Source organism: Gopherus evgoodei, chromosome 1, assembly GCF_007399415.2.
Source record: "Gopherus evgoodei ecotype Sinaloan lineage chromosome 1, rGopEvg1_v1.p, whole genome shotgun sequence".
Lineage (NCBI taxonomy): Eukaryota > Metazoa > Chordata > Testudines > Testudinidae > Gopherus > Gopherus evgoodei.
Window position 1 is genome coordinate 8,625,167 of NC_044322.1, and position 21,904 is coordinate 8,647,070.

General features: G+C 47.4%; 1 protein-coding gene across 3 annotated transcripts in view; it reads left to right on the forward strand.

Annotated features, from left to right (window-relative positions):
* Window positions 1-21,904, forward strand: part of GDPD5 (glycerophosphodiester phosphodiesterase domain containing 5) — a 332,218-nt gene that overhangs the window by 271,105 nt on the left and 39,209 nt on the right. For all 3 annotated transcript variants that reach the window (XM_030557463.1, XM_030557472.1, XM_030557479.1), the window contains one exon: window positions 20,179-20,261. In XM_030557463.1, the coding sequence (XP_030413323.1) occupies window positions 20,179-20,261 (83 nt within the window). The remainder of the gene's footprint in view (window positions 1-20,178; window positions 20,262-21,904) is intronic.

The following is a 21,904-nucleotide window of genomic DNA, read 5'->3' on the forward strand; positions in this document are numbered from 1 at the left end:
GAGGTAGAGCTTTTGCCAGCAGGTCAGTCTGTTGTGCTTAATTCTTGGGAGTTTAAGTGTACGTTGCAGCCATTAACAGATTAGCTGCAATGGCAGTTGGCGATCTGAGGATATTGGCATGCCATATATTCCTTCTGTCCTGGAGTCTGTTCCATATGGCTGCTTCCCAGGTACAGCAGAGCACCGCATGACTGGCTTTCTACTTGCTTCCCGATAGAGTGCTCTCTGTGTCCATTAATTTTGGTAGGAGGGGGAGGAGGAAGCTGGTTGCAGTTTAATCACTGGCGCAAAAACATTTTATCATTGTGTGGCTTCCATAAAAGCAACTCATTCTTATGGGCATCCAGATAGAATTTGTCTGGAAGGCTCAGGCCAACTGAATCCCTCATGTGTCTGACGAAGTGAGTATTCACCCACGAAAGCTTATGCTCCAATACGTCTGTTAGTCTATAAGGTGCCACAGGACTCTTTGTTGCTTTTTATGAATCCCTCTTGTGATTCCATCGTCTACGTCAGCAGCTCCCAAGCTTGATTGGCTCACGTACCACCTCTTAAAAAGTTGTTGTGAAGATAATGGCTAGAATGCCAAGCTCATGTACCACCAGTGGTGCACACGCTATGGTTTGGGAACCCCTGATCCATTACATGTTTGCTGTACAAAACGCAGAACCTTCCGGTCATCTAATGGGCTGATATTACATTTGCCTCTTTAATGGCTTTTTTAATAACTACTTGTTTTCAAATTATCTGAAGACATAAAACCAGGGAAGATAAAAACCAACTTTATACTTCAACCTGAAATTCCAGCTGAATCTGAACCAAGCTTAGGGGAGGGGGAGTTGTTTTTGTTTTTGGGGAGCAGTGTGGGGATGGAATAAAGTTTCATTAGTGGAAGTGTCAACTTTTTCTCTCTCCCTATGTTTTATATGGATCTGGCTGAGCCTGGAAGTATCAAAATAGCTCTGTGATATTCTGGTCTCTGATTATTTCCTGCCAAGCAGGAAGGCATGGAAATTTGTCTGGAGACTCTTTTGCTATTAGATTTCCTGACTTGGAGATTTGGATAAATTTCCATATGCTTATCTGACCAAACCTCAAACCATATGAGGATTCATGCTTCGCTTTATTTAGCTGCACTTCTGTGGGGTGATGGTATTTTCGTATTGCGTGATCAAAAGGCTGCTGCGAAAGACCAACGGGCTCACGTCACATGCTTTTCTCCTTCCCTTCACCATAACCTAGTAAATAAAGCCAGTCACTATCCAGTATCTATTGTATAGGTAGGTGTTTTATTTTAATGCTTCACAGAAGACAAGGTTAGAAACAAAATTGTAACTTCTCTGAGCTGTGAAATCAGTAGGGTAAGAAACTGGCAGCTACATTAAAAAGAAAAATGAGACTGAAGGAGAGAAGTAGAGATTTTTTGTACTGCCCTCCTCTTCCTAGAACTACCCTGAGTGTCACCTTGAGTCTTGTTGTATATTTCAGGGGTCTCTTCTAAGCTTCCCTTGTTTGGATTATTCTCTCTTAAATGCTGATGCCGCACCAGATTAACTTATCATACCAAGTGTATTTACTTTCAGCTCTAATTATTTTAAAGCCTTGCCAAAAGAAATTTCACTAATAGTATCTAATTTTCACAAAAATACTTGCTGTGCTTTGTCACTGAGCTAACTATTGTGGAGAAAATTTTACTACGTGTGCAACAGGGGAAATAAAGAGTAAATTACCCAGCAAAAGGTTTAAAGAAACTGTGCTGCAGAATACCGACAACAGTTCTCCTTTAAATAACATAGGTCTCCAAAGCTAGTGAGCTGGAACCTGGGCCAATAGGAGATCTGGCAGATAAGAGCTGATAATACTTTAGTGATTATATAGCCATGTTAATCTTCATCTCCAGAAGGAGGCAGGCGTGATTTCCGGGTTGTGCTCAAAGAGTCAATATTTAATGCAATATTATGTTCGTTAAATGTCCACTAGACTTAGGGGTTTTTTAAATTTAAGATAAACACACAAAACAAAGATTTAAGCCAGGAGTGTCATGCCTGTTTCACTGAATGTATTTATTCAGTCCTCTGATGGATTCAGGTTTAGCAGAGTATAAGTTTTCATTTATTAACGTATCTAGCCCTTAAAGTTGCAAAGATAACGCTTTTTAATATGAGTGGCTGGATGCAGGGATGTGTTAACCCTGGGAGATGTGCACTGCTCCTGTTGTCTAAACCAGGAGTTGACTCTGAATCCTACTGATGCTATTTTAAGGGCCAGATTATCGCATAATATAGGTGCGGAATTGCATGTTCACAAAATTACTGTTGCTGTGTGTGTAAATGAACAATGGTACAGGAAAGTGGCCCATTGTCATCTGAGGGGAGCATCTCTTTAGATGGCTGGGAGCGGGTGGCCTTAACTTTTAGCCCCAAACAGTACTCATAGTTATAAGATTGTAGTTTTTTGTTTCAAAATTAACTTGTCAGATTTTTGAGGCAGGAGCCATGGTTCCTTGTGTTTGGCAGGAAAAGTACAGGCGGCAGGAGAAGTGTAAGGGTGAGGCAGAGGATGAGGGAGGTGATGGAGAGCAGTGTTCAGGCTGCCAGAAGCTGGGAATGGGCGACGGGATGGATCACTTGATGATTATCTGTTCTGTTCATTCCCTCTGAACTACCTGGGATTGGCCACTGTTGGAAGACAGGATAGGGCTAGATGGACCTTTGGTCTGACCCAGTTTGGTCGTTCTTATGTTGAACAAACAGCACAGTGAGTGGAGCCTTTGGGTACCTCTCCAATACTTATAATAAATAATAACGGAGCACTAGAGTTAGTTTCTGTACTAGCCCGATGAGACTGCACCCAGAATATTGTGTTAACATCTGGACATATTACCTTAAAGATTTAGGTAAATGTAATGGATTTCAGCAGAAAGCCACTGAAACAATGAAGAGGCTGGAGGGACTCTCTTCCAAGGAAAGGTTGAGTGTCCAGGAATGACGACTAAGTGAGGGGGTGGAGGGCAGAAAATTGATTAGGGTGGTTCAAGGAGGAATATTGGGTTACAACTACAGGAAGATTTAGGCTGAATATTACGGAGAATCAGATTGGGTCATACCTATTCATGCAGCCATCTCCCACAGGAAGCAGCCAATGAGAGTGGAGAACTCTCAGCGCCTCACGCTGTAACTCAGCATAAAGGACGCATTCAAGTGCTGCAAGTGCTGTAGGGTGCAAGTTGCATTACTGTATCAATGTCCATTTCCCCCGTGTGTGTGTGTGTGTGTGTGTGTGTGTGTGTGTGTGTGTGTGTGTGTGTGTGTGTGTGTGTGGTGACAAAGCTCCGAGCCTGTATTGGTGGGTCTCGCACTTCCTTGCAGATACAGTGGCCTCAGAAGCTTACTAAGGCCCTCAGGATGATCTCCCTTTCCCAGTGTGGTGGCAGAGTTACAGCGTATTGAGCTATTTTCATCACAGGCCAGTATGGGAGGTGGGAAGGTGGAATATCCACAGTCTCTGTTGCGCCTTAGAGCTCCATAGGCACCGTTTGGTCTCCTGCCTAGACCAAAGTCTGTTTCCCCTTTCAAAGGGATCTCCGTAGATCATGCAGGGAGAGGGAACCCAGGCCTGCCCTCTACTCCGGGTTCCAGCCCAGGGACCCTAATAGTAGCAACTGTTAGCGGCTTCCCTCCTCCACTGATGCTGCTTTGATTCCCTGGGCCACTTTCCCGTGCTCCCCTTTTTCCAAGCTTCACCCTTACCTCAGGGTTCAGTAATGCTTCCTCTCCTCCAGCTCCTTTCACCTGGGCTCCTCCCGGGAGAACTGGCAAGAAGAGCTTTTAAAGCAATGTAAGTGGGAGCTTAATTGGTTCCAGCTGTCTCCATTAGCCTAACAGCCTTAACTTACCCTTTGTCAGTTAATTGAGATCAGGTGCCAGCATTAGCCTAACGACCTTAACTGGTTAAATTGGCGTCAGGTGTCTTGATTGGCCTGGAGTAGCCCTTGTCTGGCTATTCAGGGAACAGGAACCAGCTCATTCTGAGGCTGATCTACCTGCTTTCCACTCTCGTGAGGCCGGCTTGCTGGCTGGTGGCCCCCCTGGCTGCTGTTGGGAGGACCCTGCTGGTGTGACCCTCAGAGGGGAGTGTGGGGCCCCACTTTTTCCATCATTTTGGGGCCCCTCCTGGCCGGGTTGCTGCTGCCTTTTGTGCTGCCGTTGAGCTGTTGCTGCTGCTGGAGCTGAGGAGGGAGTAGAGGAGGCTTTGTTTTGTGGAGGGGGGTTTGTTACATCCCTGTTTCTGTATTTGTTTTTCAGCGGCAGCAAACAGGTATTTGTTTTTCAGACGCCCGTGGGTGCTCGTTTCCTTTACCTTCCTTTGGTCTTGTCCTCCCTCCCCTGCTGCATTTGGCTGGTGGGCCTCCTTTTCCTCTGCCTTGCCCACTGCCCTGTTCCTGCAGCTGCTCACCCCCTCTCCCCTTGCTGCCTGCCCTGCCCGTCCCCTTTTAGCCACCCTGTTTGCTCTGATTTGTCCTGTCTTGCTGTTTGGTCCTTGATTAGTTTGTTTGCTCTGCCCTTGTCCCATGGTGCAGGCCTGGTTGCCAGCCCCATTTCCCCTCTCCCCTCCTTTTTTTTTGGTTTGGTTGTTTTTGAACCCACCCTGTTCTTTACTCTGTGCCTGAGCTGCACCTGATTCAGTCCTTCCCTGCAGTCCGCCCCCTTGTTTCTTGCCCTCCCTCCGGATCAGCCCTTCTTGCCTGTGTGCCCACGTTCCACTGTTGGCGTTTGAGATCCCCCCCCCCCGTTTTTTTACCCTCCCTTTCTGTGGTTGGTGATTCAGGGGGTAGGACTTCAGGGCGTCCAGGGCAGTTCCTTTTTGGTCCCCCCCTCCATACCCTGCCTTGCAATGGCCACCTCGACTGCCACTGCCGGGCTGCCCGTCATTGCTACCGTTGGGGCACCGGCAGGCACAGATAGGGGCTCCCGAGACTCCGCTGTTGCTGCTGTGACCTCGGCTGCTTCCACTTCTGAGACCGCTCCGTTGGCTGGTGGGAAAGGCCGGGGGCCGAAGATGGGCAAGGGCCCTGCCCGGAAGGTGAAACCCCGTGTGGCAGTGGTTCCTTCTCCCACTGCGGCCCCATCACCGGCCGCAGCTCCCCTTTCTCCCTTGCCTGTTGTTCCCTCCATCAGTTCTGGGGGTGCCGCTCCCTCAGCCCCCAGGGCATACACCCAGGTGGCTGCGACCCCTCCGCTCGCCGCCTCGCCATCTGCTCCAGCCGCCTCCTGGAATACCATTCCTGGCGGCCGGGGCCACTTTCCCACTCTCACCAGGGAGCACAGGGTGCATTGCCTACTGGTGCTGGCCTCGCCCCACGTGGAAACCTACGTGGAGGCGTTGGTGCGTGTGGTGGAGCCCACGGCCATGATGGCGGCCTCTAAGATGTTTGGGAAGGTGGTGTTCTTCCTGGGGTCAGAGGCCACTGCCTAGGAGGTGGTGGAGAGGGGCTTGACAGTGGGGGGGCGTTCACGTCCCCCTCGAGCCTGTGGAGGACCTGGGCATATGGATGGTTCTCTCTTCTGTTCCTCCCTTCCTCCCCAATGCCACCCTTTTGCTATTCCTCTCAACCCTGGGGAGGTCCCTGTCTGTCCTCAGCCCCCTTTCGTTGGGCTGTGAGGACCCTGCCCTCCGCCACGTTTTGTCATTCCGCCGGCAGGTGCAGGTTCATGTTTCGCTGGCGGCACATGACGGGAGGCTTTGGAGGGGTCCTTTCTGGTTCCTCGTCGAGGGGCGTAGTACCGGGTTTATTATTCTTCAGGGGTGTCCCGGTGCTTTCTCTGCCGTGTGGCGGGGCACGTCCGGAGGGACTACCCCCTGGCCCGGCTTGGAGGGGCATCTGGGACCCCTGATGCCCGGAAGGGCGCCGGCTCTCTCATCACTGGCGGCCCTGATCGCCCGGTCCCTGGGGTCACGCCTCCTCCGTTTGTGACCGTTGTCAACTCCGCTCGGGTTTTGGGGGAATCCCCCCCGACATGCCCAGATGAGCTTGCAGGCCCTGCCGCTGAGGAGGGTAGCAGACCGGGGCCCGTGGAGGAGAGGGTGGCAGGGCCGGTAGTGGGACTCGAGTGGGGCTTGCCTCAGGGGGAGTTTGTTCCCTTACCTGTTGTCCAGCCCTTGCCCTCCCATCATTGCCCTCGCTCCCAGGCCCTGACCCAGCTGGCCAGCCGCCCTCTTCGGGGAGCTGGGAGCTTGTGCGGGCGAGATGCCGCAAGTGGGGAGCACGGGCCTAGCACCCCCCCCCCCTCGTTGGCAAGCGGGAAGGGACCCCCTGTAAAACTGTGAAGGGGTTCGCTGGTGCTGGATGCTCCGTTGACTCCCCTGCTGACGTTCATTGTTTGGAGTCGGCCGAGGTCGCTGCAGCTGGGGAGGCGGGTAGTACCATCTCCCCTATGGACTCCCTCCCTGAGGGGGTTCAAGACAGTGCCCCCACTGCCCCGTTGCCATCTGTGCCCCCTGTAGGCACCGTGATGGCTACTGCCCCGGCTGCTGTCGAGGGGGAATCTGCAGCAGCGGATGGGGACTTTGCCTCTATTTTCGCTGAGATCGAGGCCCTGGGCTTGACCCCAACCACCGAGGGAGTGGATGCCCCCCTGTTGGAGGGCCTCGGTACAGGCGATTGCTATCTGGCGCCCCCACTTCTCCCTTTCCCTCCGTCTCAGGTGATTGCCCCTGTTTTGGCCTCTGCAATGCCCCCGTCCCCGACCGCCTGCCTGGCCGTGACTGGTAATCTGGCTGACGCCACCGTGCCCATTGTGGCGGCGGCCGATGCTGAGTGGCCAGGCTCTGAGTGCCCTACATCATGAGATGGGACCACAGTTTTCGTCTCCTCTCAGCGCTGTAACTGTGGGTGCCTCGTTTAGTAAGGCACCTGAGGCTAGCGCTGCGGAGTCACTCCATTCCCTGACTGTCCCTTTAACTGCCATGACGGGTCAAGAGGCACCGTGTTCCGGTGGCTCTGTCGCTCAGGCCCTAGATTTTGTCCCTGTCCCTGACCCTGTTCCAGCCCTTGTTCCGGTCCTTGACCTCTCTTCCCTCCCTCCTTTTGTTGTTACTGCCCCCAAGGTTGCCTCATTTTCTTTTTATACAGGCCTCCAGGAGGCGGCTTTTGTTTTTCCTTCTCCCGGCCCATCTGGGGCTGCAGTCGTCCCTCCGCCACTGTCCTTGGGGTCGAGTGTTGCGTCAGGTGGCGCGGTGCCAGACTGACGGGCGCCGCGATGGGGCTTTGATCCCTGCGTGCCCGTCTCTATAGGCCACGGGGCTGGTAGGGGAGTCCAATTGGGAGATGCCCCGGGGTCCGTGACCCTGATCCCCGTCGTGCAGAGGAGTGAGATGCGCTCTTTCCTGGAGGACAGTCATGGCTCCACGAACAGAGTGCATCTCGCTTTTCAGCGCTGGGGCAATTTCCATCTTGTTCTCCAGATCATGAGGGCCATTATGGGGAAGGGCAAAGGGACCAGGAAGCGGGATGCTGCAGCTTACTAGTGGACCCACAGCTTCCATGATGCCCTGCTGGCTTTCAGGGTTGGTCGCAGTTTGCTGCGGGGTCCAATGGGCACCACTAGCGCCCCAAATCGCGAGGATCATCCCCAGCTCTCTTTATGTCGCTGTCCATCTTTGCCACTTTGAACACCCGCGGCTGTAGGTCAGGTCTCCACAGGTGCCAAGTGCTCTCCTTCCTTCGGGAGGGAGGGTACTCAGTTATTTTCCTCCAGGAGACCCACACGCACCCAGCTGCTGAAGCGAGCTGGCGGCTGGAGTTGGGGGACGGGGTCTACTTCAGTCACCTTTCAGTCCGTCAGGGCGGGATGGCGACTCTGTTCTCCCCGCACCTACAGCCCGAGGTGCTGGGGTTTACTGAGGTCGTGCCTGGTCGTCTGCTGCACCTCTGGGTTTGGATGGAGGGGCTAACGTTGAATCTTGTCAATGTCTATGCCCCAGCATCCGGCCCAGTGAGAGCGTGCTTTTTTCGGCAGGCGTCCGCCTTCCTCGGTACTTTGGATCCTCGCAAGTGCCTGGTCCTGGGTGGAAATTTTAACTGTACCCTGGAGGAGCGGGACCGCATGGGGATCAAGCCGGGCCCAGCCTCTGCGGACATCCTCGGGAGATTGTAGTCCATCACTTCCTGTTGTGCAGGGCCAGGTGCCTGTCCTGACCCAAGCCCGCTGCCAACCTTGACCCCTATTTTGTAGGGCTGGGCAGCAGCTCCAACTCTAACCCTAGACCCAGCCTTAGGGGGGTGGGTGACATCCCCAACCCCACCTCACCCCAGCCTTGACCCTGACACACTGTATGGGACCAGGCAGCAGCCCCAACCCCAGACCCTGCCACGTGGCAGCCCCAGCCCTGGACCCCGCCACCCTTTACTACACAGCGGGGCTGCATGCAGCCCCATGGGCTGTGGGTTGAGAACCGCTATTCTAGAAGGAGCAGAACCTAGATTTGTAGTGACCAGCCTTTAAGATTGGAAGAATTATGCATCACTGCTTTTGCATAAGCTCAAGTGCAGTAAATATAGTTGTTCCATCAACTCCCTGCTTGTCTTTAGATGTTATTCTTGAATGTGTGTTTATTACTTTTGTGTCAGAAGTGAGATTGTTAACAGTGGGCCTGCCTGGTGGTGTAGGTAAACTGGAAGATTTATAGTGCCGATGGCTTAGCATCATAGATGCATCTTTCTGGAAAATTACATGGTACTTAATTTTCACATCCTTTAATTGAGACCAAACGAGGCACTGGCGATCTAAAGCAGCGTCAGGGTGGTACTGTGGAAACAACCAACCCGAGCGCACAGTGGAGACAGGAGTGGTTCATAATTACGGTGCTTGGGTCTCCAAATAGCAGGGAAGTCAATGCTCTCGGCAGAGCACCCAAACAGCGGTTTTTCCAGTAGTGTGTCTTAACAGCATTGGCAAAGACATAACGGTGAAACACTGTCTGCATGTTGTAGGAAGTGCACTAAAGAAAAACCACTCTGATCTTGAATACCACCTTTAGGCTTCTTGTTCTGTCCCCATAGCACATGGTGGATATTTTTGTGCTGTGTGGAAATGTCCTGCACCAAGGAGGGTTTTGTCAGGAATACTGACTTGCTGATTTATTGTATGTTCACATTTACAAAACCTTTTTCAGCCAATTTGAAACATGCCAACACTTGAGTGGAGGCATGGAATGGACCTGCTTCTTGTATGAAGCATTGGCTGATGGGCAGCCAATTTTTAATCGCTCTGACAATTACATTGTAGTTTGTTTATATCCCCAGCAGGCCGGGCATTATGGTAGCAATGGGAAATTTATGCTGAAGTAGATTATCATATGTCTCGCCAGTAGTATGTAAGCAGCTTTCCACACCAATATGAAGCTATGATCCATTCCTCAAAGAGCTCGTGTATCACTGAGTTTTTTCAGTCTCTGACAGTTTCAGCGCCAGGTAGTGGCAGCCAAAAAGCGTTAACAGAGAGCACTGACTGCTGCTCACAAACGAGCCCTTGAATGAGCAACAGTGCGAAGCAAGCATATGTAGGGAAGACTGCACATCCCACTAGGAGATGCTCCGAATGATCTGAGCAGCTACCTTCTACCAAGGGCTATGGCTTATGGGAGAACCTTTGAGCCAGCTGTGGTGTTCCGGCTTGTCCATTCCTCCTCCCTAACTGGAAAGTAAGGCATGTTAGCTGTAATAAGCTGCAGAAAACAAATAGCCTTTTTGTACAGTGGAAGAATTAAGTGAACAGAAAAGAACAAAGGTCTCAAAATGTTCAAACATGGGTGTCTAAAATCAGGCATCCAACTACACGTGGTAGTAAGTAAAGGTGGCCTGTTATTCAAAGGGGTCTGATCATTTTCAGCTCCTGGTGACTTCAGCGAAAGGAGGGGATCCACAGCACTTCTGAAATCAGACAACATTTATTCAGTTCTCTGTCCTTGGGCACCAAACTGAAAACTTGGCCGGAGCGATATAAAGGATTGTAACCAGAGATGTTGACTTCCTCTATGTACTGCCATCACTGATGTAATTAATGAATCCCACCTAGAGTCTGTAAAAGCAGCAAAGAATCCTGTGGCACCTTATAGACTAACAGACGTTTTGGAGCATGAGCTTTCATGGGTGAATACCCACTTCGTCAGATGCATGTAGTGGAAATTTCCAGGGGCAGGTATATATATGCTAGCTAGCAAGCAAGCTAGAGATAACGAGGTCAGTTCAATCAGGGAGGATGAGGCCCTGTTCTAGCAGTTGAGGTGTGAAAACCAAGAGAGGAGAAACTGGTTCTGTAGTTCGCAAGCCATTCAGTCTGTTCAATCCTGAGCTGATGGTGTCAAATTTGCAGATGAACTGAAGCTCAGCAGTTTCTCTTTGAAGTCTGGTCCTGAAGTTTTTTTGCTGCAAAAAGTTTTTTTGCTGCACCTAGAGTCTGTCATCCAACTGAGACCTTAAAACAATAAAAACTTCTTATCTAGCTATTAAATATCTAATAGCATATTTTGTAAGCTTTGCCTGGTCTCCTTGGCCAAAATGTTTCTTCCCCCATTGCTGCATTCTTGGTTACCTCCTTCCATCCTCAAGGTGGCTGAATATATATAGTCCTCTAAATGTATTGGAATCCTTTGGGATCATTATGAGAAGCTGATTCAAAGCTAAGACATTTCATCTGTCTATTAGGTCAGTGTCTCACTTCTTATCCCATTAGGGAATATGGTTTCCTTGGCTGAAGTTTGTGGTAAGTCTGAGAAGCCATGTGGGAGATTATATTGTGATGCTATACCAAACCTGCTGCGATTCAAAGGGTCTAACTCCCCCACAAGCTTTGTGATCCATAATTCATGGGAGTATTTTAGGACTTTGAGTAAACAAGACAAATCCCTTCCCCTCAGGTGAAGCAAAACTTGAAAAGAATCCTGTAACGAAGGGTCTCTACGGGTTTGTTATGTGGGTCTAAAAACTCCTAAACCTTTCCTGTTTTGAATTAGACAAAACAAAGCCCAGAAGTGGGAGAAACACCCGGCTTTGTACAAAAGGCTTCAGCTCCCTGGGACTGATTTGCATGAGGCCTATTTCCTGCACACTCTTCAAATGTGAGCGTAACTCTTTATTTGGGGAATGGGAGGGGATTATTTTGAAACCTTTTTACTGTTTAAAACCTGGTTTTAACAATGTCACTCCTGAAACGAATTCCCTAACAAGTGAAACATGAGGTGGAAAGAGCATTGGAGGCAGGGAATTCCAACGGAAACCTTTGAAGAGAAATGGTTTGCTGCTATTTTGGTAGTAGTCATTTTTGGGGCAGCTGTAAGTGTCAAGACTGTTAGTGATAACAGGTGTAGGGACCTACTGACTCTCTCAATCATTCTCTCTACCCGAAGTTCTGTAGTATCTGAAAACCACACCATTTTAAAAATGCCTTTATCCTCCCATCATCCCTGTGAAGTAGTGCAGTACTACTGCACTGATGGGGAACGGAGGCACGGAGAGACTGAGTGACTTGCCCAAGCAGCACCGGAAGTTGGTGGCAGAACATTGGATTGCTGAGGGTCTCCTGAGTCCCAGTCTAGTACCCAAACCACGGGACCACCCTTCCTCTGTCCAAATAATCACTATATTGCCCATCCTTCTGCAGTCTTGTCTGTTCAGAATGTAAACTGTCTTTTTGCTCTGTTTGTATAATGCCTAGCACAACATTTGTCTTGAGTGGGGCCTTTGGGCATTAATGAGATATAAACAATACATATGGATCCATAAAACTGTGAACTACCCAAATCTGACTTGCACAGAAGAAAAACTCCGTCTTCCAGATCTTATTCTGTCACCATGTCAAGGCTGGTTATAACTGCTTACCCACAAAGTGGTACTTGGTACAAAATACCAAGAAATTCCTTTCCTATCTAATCCTTCCCGTGTATCAGTATAAGCAAGCGCCAGATCCTTCAGTACAGCTGCGTGAATAATGCTGGGACTGTTCTGTAACTATTCTATTTAATTTTAAAATGAACTGAGTTTATTTGCACCCCTTCTTTGTTCATTTCCCCAAAACATTCGAGTCATCCAAGAAGTTTGAAGCAAACTTGGCTAATGGCAACAAAAGTTCTTGCATGCGCAGCCAATCAGAGGACAGAAACAATGTTGTTTGACTTATCTGATCCATTGCAGAAAAGCAGCTCCGTTCACATTTAGAATATTCATAACAAATCCATAGAACAAAAATGCAGAAGGATATTAATTTGGATAATAAACTTAAGGAAGTTGCAATTGGCTTGTGAATGTTCTCTGTGGAAAACAGACTACGTTTGTTGAATAAGTAATTCACTGCAAATTATTTGCTCCATTCTCTCCTTCAGCAATCACTGAGAGGTAGATTTTTGGACTGATCTTTGCAAGTGATCAATTTAAATCAAGCTCCACTGTCAAGAACCAATTTTCCAAGCACTCTCTACATAGAATATTCCAGTTGGCATTTGGAGGAGTCTTGATCCTGACGGGGCTTGCGTGATCAGGCCTTAGAATGAAAACATTACTGTGATCTTTCCCTCGGGTTGACTTTCCTATAACTTTGTTCTCTTAAAAAACCCAGTTATACCAGATGGCAATAGAGCAAGGGTTTTCTAAAGAAAATCTGCCAGTTAACATTGGACTAAGGGAGAAACTTATTCCTAGTAGTGATATAAATATTTACATCTGGAAGTTATTCATCTCTGTTTTACAGTTTTTGCTGGAGAATTTAAAAAAAAACAACAACAACAAAACCAAAAAAACCCTCTTAAAACTAAACAAACTCCTTATACTCCAAGTAGGTGACTTTGTTGTGACAGTGGCTAGCTCCCTTGGACACATCTGTGCTAAATATGTCACTATTTGCTTTGCATTTCCTGCTTTTCTAGGGAGAAGGGAGGCTGGTGGGAGTCAATTGTATTCCACTTGGATAATCCCAATGCTCCTTTACAAAGGATCCTCTTCAAAGCTCACAGCTCTGGTTTTAAAATCACTTTGCAAGCATGAAGCGGCTGGGCAGGGGGAAGTGCTTTCCAGCAGTGCTGAGCAGACCTCTGGGAATAAAGAAAGGCTGGTCTAAAGGGAGTGTGTTTTGATTTGTGAAGGTCTCTGGCTTGCTTACGTTCTCTTGGATGCTATGGATAGTTGTGTGTGAAGGAGTTGTCAGCTTAAGAGCTATAATAAAGCCAGCACTAATTGACACTTCTGTATGCCCAGGCACAGGGAATAGTGAAGTGGTGTAGAAATTGGTTGAGGAAGAAGCCTTGTGAAAAATGGAGAATCAACAGTTATAGATAAAGGAGGGATTGAGTCTAAATTCTAATGATTATATTTGTGTATCTGTATTGTGGTGGTACCCAAAGGCTCCAATCAGGATCAGTACCCCATTGTTACTTATTTATATTCCCGCAGCCCCGGGACCAGAACCCCGTTGTGCCAGGGGTTGTATAAACACAGAGGAACAAGACTGTCTCAGCTCCAAAGAGCCCACAGTCTAACTATGAGATGAGGGACAACCGATGGATATGGAGGGGGGAGTACAGGGAAACAATGAGACAAAAATAGCCTGACAGGCAGTGGTTTCAGCTAGATTCTGCTTGTACACACACACATGCAGTGGAAGGGGCAGTCCTTGCCCTGGAGAGCGTAGAGTAGCTTGAAGTTAGATCAACAAATGAGTGTTGCACACATAAGAAAAGTGAGCTAGAGAGGCTAAGAATGTCTGGTAAGGAGATCACGTGGTTACATAGACCAGCTATTGCACAGCTTCGTAGCACTTCAAGTTATATATCATTGGAATTACAAGATAGACCACCTTTAGAGCCTGATCCTCCACTGTCGTCATTCAGCACTGTGCTGTTGGCTTCAGTGGAGCTAGATGGTTTATTCCAGCTGAGAATCTGGTGCACAGTGGGCACTATTTTAAACATTTGGGATCCACCACCCCAGGTTCCTGCTGTAGACTTGGTATCTTCCTTAGCAGGAGATCCCACAGGGTCACAGTCACTGCAGAGTGGCAAATAGTGAATTTTGATGGCACTGGCTATACAGCCTCCGTTCCTGAAGCTGAGTTGTGATATGCTTGTTCCTCTGAACATCCAGCATTAGCACTAGAGCCAAGTGTAGGGATAAATCTAGGCTTCCTGAAGCTGGTGAGTCTGGGGCATGTTTTAAGTGAGCCTGGGCTGATTTGTGATTCTGAGTTGAATTTTTGAGAAACCAGGGAGTTTGTAGGGTTTTCTTCCGGCAGCCAGACAAAACGTGGCTTGTGCTGCACTTTTTACTTTGAGTTTTCTGGTTCCTTAACAGTGAAACTGAACTCTGCAAGCCCCAGAGGAACTGAAACAGCTCTGCAGAAACCTCTCCATGGCTTGAAACTGCATTTTCACCCAGCACTGCTTCTGTCTGGGTACAGATGCTGGGGTTTTCAAAGGTGTCTAAAGGGGTCAGGTTCCCAACTTCCACTGAATTTCAGTGAACATCCCAGCTTTAAACTGCAGTCTCACCACGGTGTTTGTGTCAGCCTGGCCCAAACACACTGCATCTGAAATGCTGCTCAGCACAGCCTTTAGACAGCCAATATTATATGATCAGGTGGCAAATCAAGAGAGTGTCCCAAAGAAACAGTTTTCTTAGTAAGCTTTGATCTGTCATTTTACATGTGAGGGTGGTATAAGAGGCCAAATGACCAATGTCCAGGTGGAAGTTTCAAGCTGTTTCAAAATGGCTGAAATACCCTCTTCCGTGCATGTGCTCTATCTAGTGCCTCTCTCAGAGCAGAGGCTCCTAAAGAGCTTTACATATACAAGAATCATTTCGCTCACCACTGACGCGCAGCTGCTTCTGGAGTAGAGCCATTGTATCAGTGCACAGCAATGCCACTTATATATTTTAATTTGGCTCAGTCTAAGCTGTTGTGTGTCATTTTACCTTGTGGAGACTCTTGAAGAATGGCTGGCAGCATTGAAATCTATTCTTATTTTATTACAGTTCCTTTGTGGATCTTCTCCCACAATTTTTCCCTGTGGAGACCAAGATTCCCATGGCCATTCAACTTTGGGCCCCCTCTGTACTACAAAACCTACCATTTCCTAGTATTGCTGGAGTCAGAATGTAGTTTGGGTTTGCCTGAGGGCAGGGCAGAACAAAACCCATATTAGTGTTTTAACCTTGGTTTGATTTGTTCAATAGATGTTGATGGAAAGTTTCTTTCCCTGACTGGCAATTGAACCCTGGCCGCTGCAGTAAGAGTGCCAAATCCTAACCACTAGACCACCAGGGAGGTGATTGGTGAAGAGCAGAACACAGCTTCTTCTCATCCACGCAGATAAATCTTGTTCTCACTTGGTGCACGGTGCTCCCGTGCTGAAGCATGGTGTTTAAATGGCAAGTTTGCAGTATGCGTGGGACCTTATTCATTCAGCCACACCTCCACCTTGGGAAAATTTGTGAGAGAGAAGGGGGGTGAGGTGTGGGTGCCGTACCCGAGCCCACTTATCCACTGATGCTTTAAAAACTCCCACACCCTAATCTGGACCTATGCTGGTTGTGTAACATATATGTATCTTGTGATCCTTGTAACTGATACCTGTAATCTCTCATAACTCAAGCCGGACCCCAGATGTACAGTACCTTCCCCATTAACTTTTGTATATTTAATTTTAAACATTAACTTTAATAAAATTTTTAAATCTGTTGTTGGAACAACTTCTATTAGTGGAAAGGACAAACCTGTGAGCTTCACAGAGAAAGTAACCAGATTGTCCAAGCTAAATAGAAGGTGGGACAGATTATTAAACCCAAGGGATTCACACTTAAAATGAAGTGGGCAATTAACACTTCTGCAGTCATAGGACAATGTAGGGTTAGTTGCTAGCAGAGTGTGTTACAAATTGTTGTAATGGGTTGTAAAACCAGGGTTTCTGTGAAGTCCATTTTTTTTTTTAGTGACCAGAAAAGTTATGAATTAAAGTTCCCAGGCTCATCTTTTGAAGGCGTTGTGCAGGTTTCCTTAGAGGACAAAGGACTGAGAAGTGTGATTTGCTTTGTGAAAAGTGTTTACCCACAGGTAATAGGGTGTTTTTGTTTTTTATAATTTTTCTCTGTGATTTCTTTCAACAGCACAGTGATTGTCTGACTTCACTCACATAGTTCTTGCTGGGGCATTTGATGCACTGGATGAGAGACGCTACATGTTGTGATAGGCATGTGTAGGACCCAGGGATCTTGAAAGGTGTGTTGGGGGGTGGGTATTCATCATCAGAGAAGTGGAGAGATGTTGCAGGTTTTGCAGCTGTTGTTCTGTTGCTGCTTTAAGTTGGTGTGTCCTGATCTGTGGGGAACTTGCTTCGGATGATGAGCTTGGCAACACTGGCGGGGGGTGGGGTATTTGAAGGCCAGAAGAGGGAATTTAGGAAAGATTTCTTTCAGGATCAGGTCCCATGTAGTATAGATTGTAATTGTTTGATGCTATCCCATTTGGGTTCCAATGTGGGGTGGTAGGTGATAATGAGGAGTGCACAGTCGGAGGGGATTTTATTTTCTGTATTGAAGCAGGTTCTCCCAGAGTATTTGGGTGGCCCACTCCATGATGTGATCTACTTTTCTGGTGGAGTGTGCTTGTTTCGTGAAGGTGGTTTTAAGTGTGTGGAGATGTATATCCCAGACTTTCTCTTCTGAGCATATTCTGTGGTATTTGAGTGCCTAGCTGTAGATAATAGATTTCTTGGTGTGTCTAAGGTGGTTACTGGATCTGTGGAGGTAAGTGTGGTAATCCGTGGGGTTTCCCTTGTTGAAGTTGATTGTGCTGTCCCAGAAGCTGATGCTGGTGTGGGAGTGTTAATCTAGAGAGAATGCGATGGACGGGTGGTGGGTGTTGAGATGTGGGGAAAATCTGTGAGTGGCCTATAAACAGGTTGGCATGTTGAGGAGCCATCTTAGGACCCATGGTTGTTCCCATCGTTTGGACAAAGTATTTGTTGTTCAAGGTAAAGTTGTTACAGGCTAGGATGAAGTGGATGAGTCTGGAGATGTTTGCAGTGGATTTCTGAGTGGTGTTGATATCTGAGGCAGGCAGCAATGCCATCGTGGTGAGGGATGTTTGGTGCAGGGGTGGCTCCAGGCCCCAGCACGCCAAGCGCATGCTTGGGGCGGCATGCCACGGGGAGCACTCTGCCGGTCGCCAGGAGGGCGGCAAGCAGGCTGCCTTCGGCGGCACGCCTGCAGGAGGTCTACCGGAGCCGCGGGGCTGGTGACTGGCAGAGCGCCCCCCGCGGCATGCTGCCGTGCTTGGGGCAGCGAAATGTCTAGAGCCGCCCCTGGTTTGGTGTATAGGAAATTGACTTCCATAGGTGCAGGGATGGTGTTCTGAGGGAGCTTATTAATGTTGCAGAGTTTCTGGAAGAACTTGGTTGTGTCCTGGAGGAAACTGGCCTTTTGGAGGATGGTTTCCTTAGGTCCTAATGTTCCTTCAGTAAAAGTGCCATGGCCAGATATGATGGGTCTGCCTGGGTTCCCTGGTGTATCTTGGAAAGCATGTAGAAGTTCTCTAGGGTGAATTCAGGGGGATAAGGTTATAGAGGTTCTCTTGAAGTTGTTTGGGGAACGATTTGATTAGATCTTTAAATTCCTGGGTGGATTATGGTGTAGGGTATTCCTTCAGTTCTTTATAGTAGGTGGTGTGAAAATTGTTGGTGGGCTCATTAACGCAGTCGTCATGAGTAAGGCTGCAAGTCTGTCATGGAGGTCACGGATTCTGTAACTTTCCAGGACCTCTGTGACTTCTGCAGTGGTCAGGGCAGCTGTCCCCAAGGCTACCTGAGCGGCTGGGGCAGCCCCAGGGCCAGCCATACCAGCCACTGCTAGAGCAGCCCCGAGGTCACTGGAGTAGTAACAGTCCCAGGGGCGGCCCTGGAGCAGCAGTCCCAGAGCAGCAGCGGTGCCCCTAGGGTTCCCCCCTTTTCTCCCCCCCCCAGCCTCCCAGAGCAGCTAAGATTTGGTCAGAGGTATTTATAGTACAAGTCACGGGCAGTTATTGCCCATGACTTTTACTAAAAATACTTATGACTAAATCTTAGCCTTAGTCATGATTGAGGGCTACAATGGTACCTCCTTTGTCTGCTGATTTGATCATTAACCAATGGTTGGATTTTTTTTTTGCTTGTGACTGTTGGTGCAGATGTGGTAGCTGTGGGTGATGTCTTCGTTGTGAAAATTCCTTGAGGTGGAGTTGGTGAATGAATGTTTCTAGTTCTACACATTAGGATGGTTTAAGGTTTTGTGGCAGGGCAGACGTTCCGTCCCTTGGAGAGTACAGATAATTCAGTTCCCAGTGAGGGTTGTCTTGTTAGGTTGATAACGTTGGGATGTCGTGTAGTGTCCATGTGGATGGGTCCTGGTGTCATGGTTTCTTCCAGAAGTTAACCTTGACAATAACAACCACCAACATGTTGATCTGTGGAATCTGTGCTGTGGGGTTGGTCTAATTTGTTGTTGTTTTTCAATATTCCATAGACAGATCCTCAGAGAAGCTTCACTGCTTAACGTGGAAATATTTAGCAACTTGTTTATAGTCACTGTGGGTACGATTTCTTGTTTGCCTTTTGATGATGCAGTAGGGTTTATATTTCTAGTCATTCATTGTGCTTAGCTCAGTGAGAGAAGTACCATGACTGGGCAGAGAAAACATCGGCCAAAATCCACATTCTTCTTCGAGTGCTGGTTCTCATGCACCCGAGTCGAACAAGTAGCGTCCACTGGTCCACACATGCTCCAGACCAGTGGTGTAGGAGGCAGTATAGGCCAGCAGCTCTCCAGTTCCTTCTTACCGCCATGTGGCCTGAGTCGGAAACCCAGTGTCCACAGATTTCTCCAGGTTTTCTCTTTGATCTCTTGTAAATAGCCATTGATAATAGTTTTATATTTTTTATATTAACATAGTTAGAATTTTATAGTATAAGTGGGGTTTAAAAAGCAGATGTGAGGCCTGTGTTCACAACAGCGCCTACCTCAGACACTGTGTCCATACACCAGCCTTGCATTTCTCTTTCTTAAGCTACCCCACATAGGGTCAGGCTTAGACCTTGTCTGGGCAGGTGCCAGTCTGTTGTTTCTGTGTGAGTGACTGCAGCCTGGGAAAGAGACTGTCAGGTGATGCTCAGTGGAAACAGGATCAGCTTGCTTTGTTCATCTTAATGAAACCTGAGCTACTTGGTAAGACAAGAGACTCTGAAAGCTATGCAAGAGCAGGGAATACTTTAGCAAAGGGTAACGGCAAATATGTTTTTGCTGGTAGTCCAGGATCTTTGCTTGAATGCTGCCCCCTTCTGGCATTTTTGGACATTGCACTTATTTGAAATAGTTATCTTTACCTTGACCTCATGTGACTCATGTGGTGAGGGTTGTGTGTGTTCCCCCTTTCCTTGTCTGTTTGACTAGTCTGTGTTTGATTGGAAACTTTTCTAGACAGACATTGTGGCTTACTCTTATTTTTGTAAAATAGCATGTACATTGCTGGAAACCTCTTCAAGCCAAAGGATGCAGCAGCACCCCTAATTCCAGCACCCATGGATAGCTGTGACTGAGGGGTACCAACTCCATGTAACCAGCCAGCCTTTATGGGCACCCCAACAAGCACTCTGCAGGCCGTCAGTCATCTGTAAACCACAATTTGAGAACCATTGCAGCTGACTGGTACACGTTACCAAACCTTTTAAACAGCATATGACAACAAATCCAGAGCTCATTAGGACTTGGATGCACATCATGATCATTCAGTACAGATCTCAGAATACACTGGCCCCTACCAACTGAGTAAAGGAGAATCTCTGTTAGCAGCTAACAGATTTAAAGCATGCTGCTGGCCAGATTCAGTTCCATCTATGAAGGGCGGTAGTCATTACACGTACTACCCGTAGCCAGTTCATTCCAGTGATGTAACATGATTCTCACTGAGTACATTTTATGAAGTCTTGTAATATTTTTTTTCAGTCATGGTGCTTTGTTGTCTCTTCAACCTTTTAATTATCTCTTGTAGGTATTTTGATTTATTTGTTGTGTTGTTACTGCAGCATCATGTGTGGCTTACTGAAAGAGGGCTTTATAAACATTTGATACTTTATTAATACACTTTTTCACTGCTTCTTCCCTAGCTGGCGCCAGAAAACACTCTGATGTCCTTCCAAAAAGCAGTGGAGCAGAAAACATACGGAGTGCAAGCTGACGTCGTGATAAGGCAAGTCTGTGTAACTGTTTGCTTCAAGTGCAATGATTTTCTTTAGTGACTGGTCCAACCCAAATCCCTAGATCTGCTTTGTTTGTTCCAGATCTGAATTTTGCCACTTAAGTTTTCCACTGCAGTATCTGTAGCATCCTCTGAGAAAGGCCTCTTGGAGAATGTGCGTGTATCTTCTCATATGCTGCTATTTATAAAGTATGTATGTTAGTCATTTGGCTGGCACAATGATTAAAAATTAAATTATAAAGGAAACCAGACTTTCTACTAATCTTCATATTAAGGGCCAAAATTCACAACAGGTTGCCATCTTGTCGATATTTTGCTTTATTATGATGAAATAAAAGAATATAGAGCTGGTTTGCCTTAGTCTGGCTGCCTTCTCCAAAGGAGTACAGTGGAACCTGCTTGTAAAGAGCTTGGCTATAGTGAAGTTCTGTTGGCAGGGAAGGAGAATGAAAGTCCTAAATTTTTTCATTGCATTGTTCAAGTGCTGCCCGAGTTAAAACGGCCATGGGAATTTACCAGCCCAGACACACAATCTCTTCGCTTTCCCTTACCATGATGCTAAAGATGAAGAAAATTTAATTAGACTTTTATCTACCTGTTCCCCCATGTTCTCTCCCCGTCACCCAAAAAAAAATCAGTTCTCCTCTGTAGAACTTGGCAAGGCTGAGTTAGGGGGAATCTTTGAAAGCGTGGAGTTATTCTCACATAAAAAATGTCTAAGAGGGGAATTGAACATAAAAACATAAGAGAGGCTGTACCGGGTCAGACCAAAGGTCCATCTAGCCCAGTATCTGTCTACCGACAATGGCCAATACCAGGTGCCCCAGAGAGAGTGAACCTAACAGGCAATGATCAAATGATCTCTCTCCTGCTATCCATCTCCACCCTCTCACAAACAGAGGCTAGGGACACCATTCCTTACCCATCCTGGCTAATAGCCATTAGTGGACTTAACCACCGTGAATTTATCCAGTTCTATTTTAAACACTGTTATAGTCCTAGCCTTCACAACCTCCTCAGGTTCTGCATTTAATTTCCTCAGACCTCCTCGATCTCTTAAATATAAATATTTGATGCATGTTTTCTTCATAGACATACAATGTGTGCACATTTGCAGAAAGCAGATTCGACATCATCTGTACAACAAACTTCCACTGTTGTTTGCTCCTACTGAATGGGAGGCAAAATTTCAAGGGGACATTTTTAAGGGTGACTGTGTGACTGCTATTATGGTAGCACCTGGCAGCGGCAGTCAGGCTCAGGGCCCCATGGTAGAACCGCTGTGTGTAAACACAGAGTAGAAGGATAGCCCTTGCCCGAGGAGCTAATTTAAGGCCCGGTGCAGGATTATGTGTAATAAAGAATATGCAGCAGCGAGGGAGACCAGCTATATATGTAAGGTTAGATGGGATATTTATTTTGAATTAGAAGATGCAAGTCACAGACACATCTGAAGTTCCTGCTGCTTGTCTTTGAACATGCACTTTTGGACCAAATTGAAGTGCGTTCAGTGGAAGATATAAAAAAGGAGAGTGTCACACTGTTTAAGAACTGGTTAATGTTGTTCAGCTGACTTCTCCTCAATCTGCATGCAACAAAAATGAATGAAGTGGAACAGATTAATGGGGCACAGG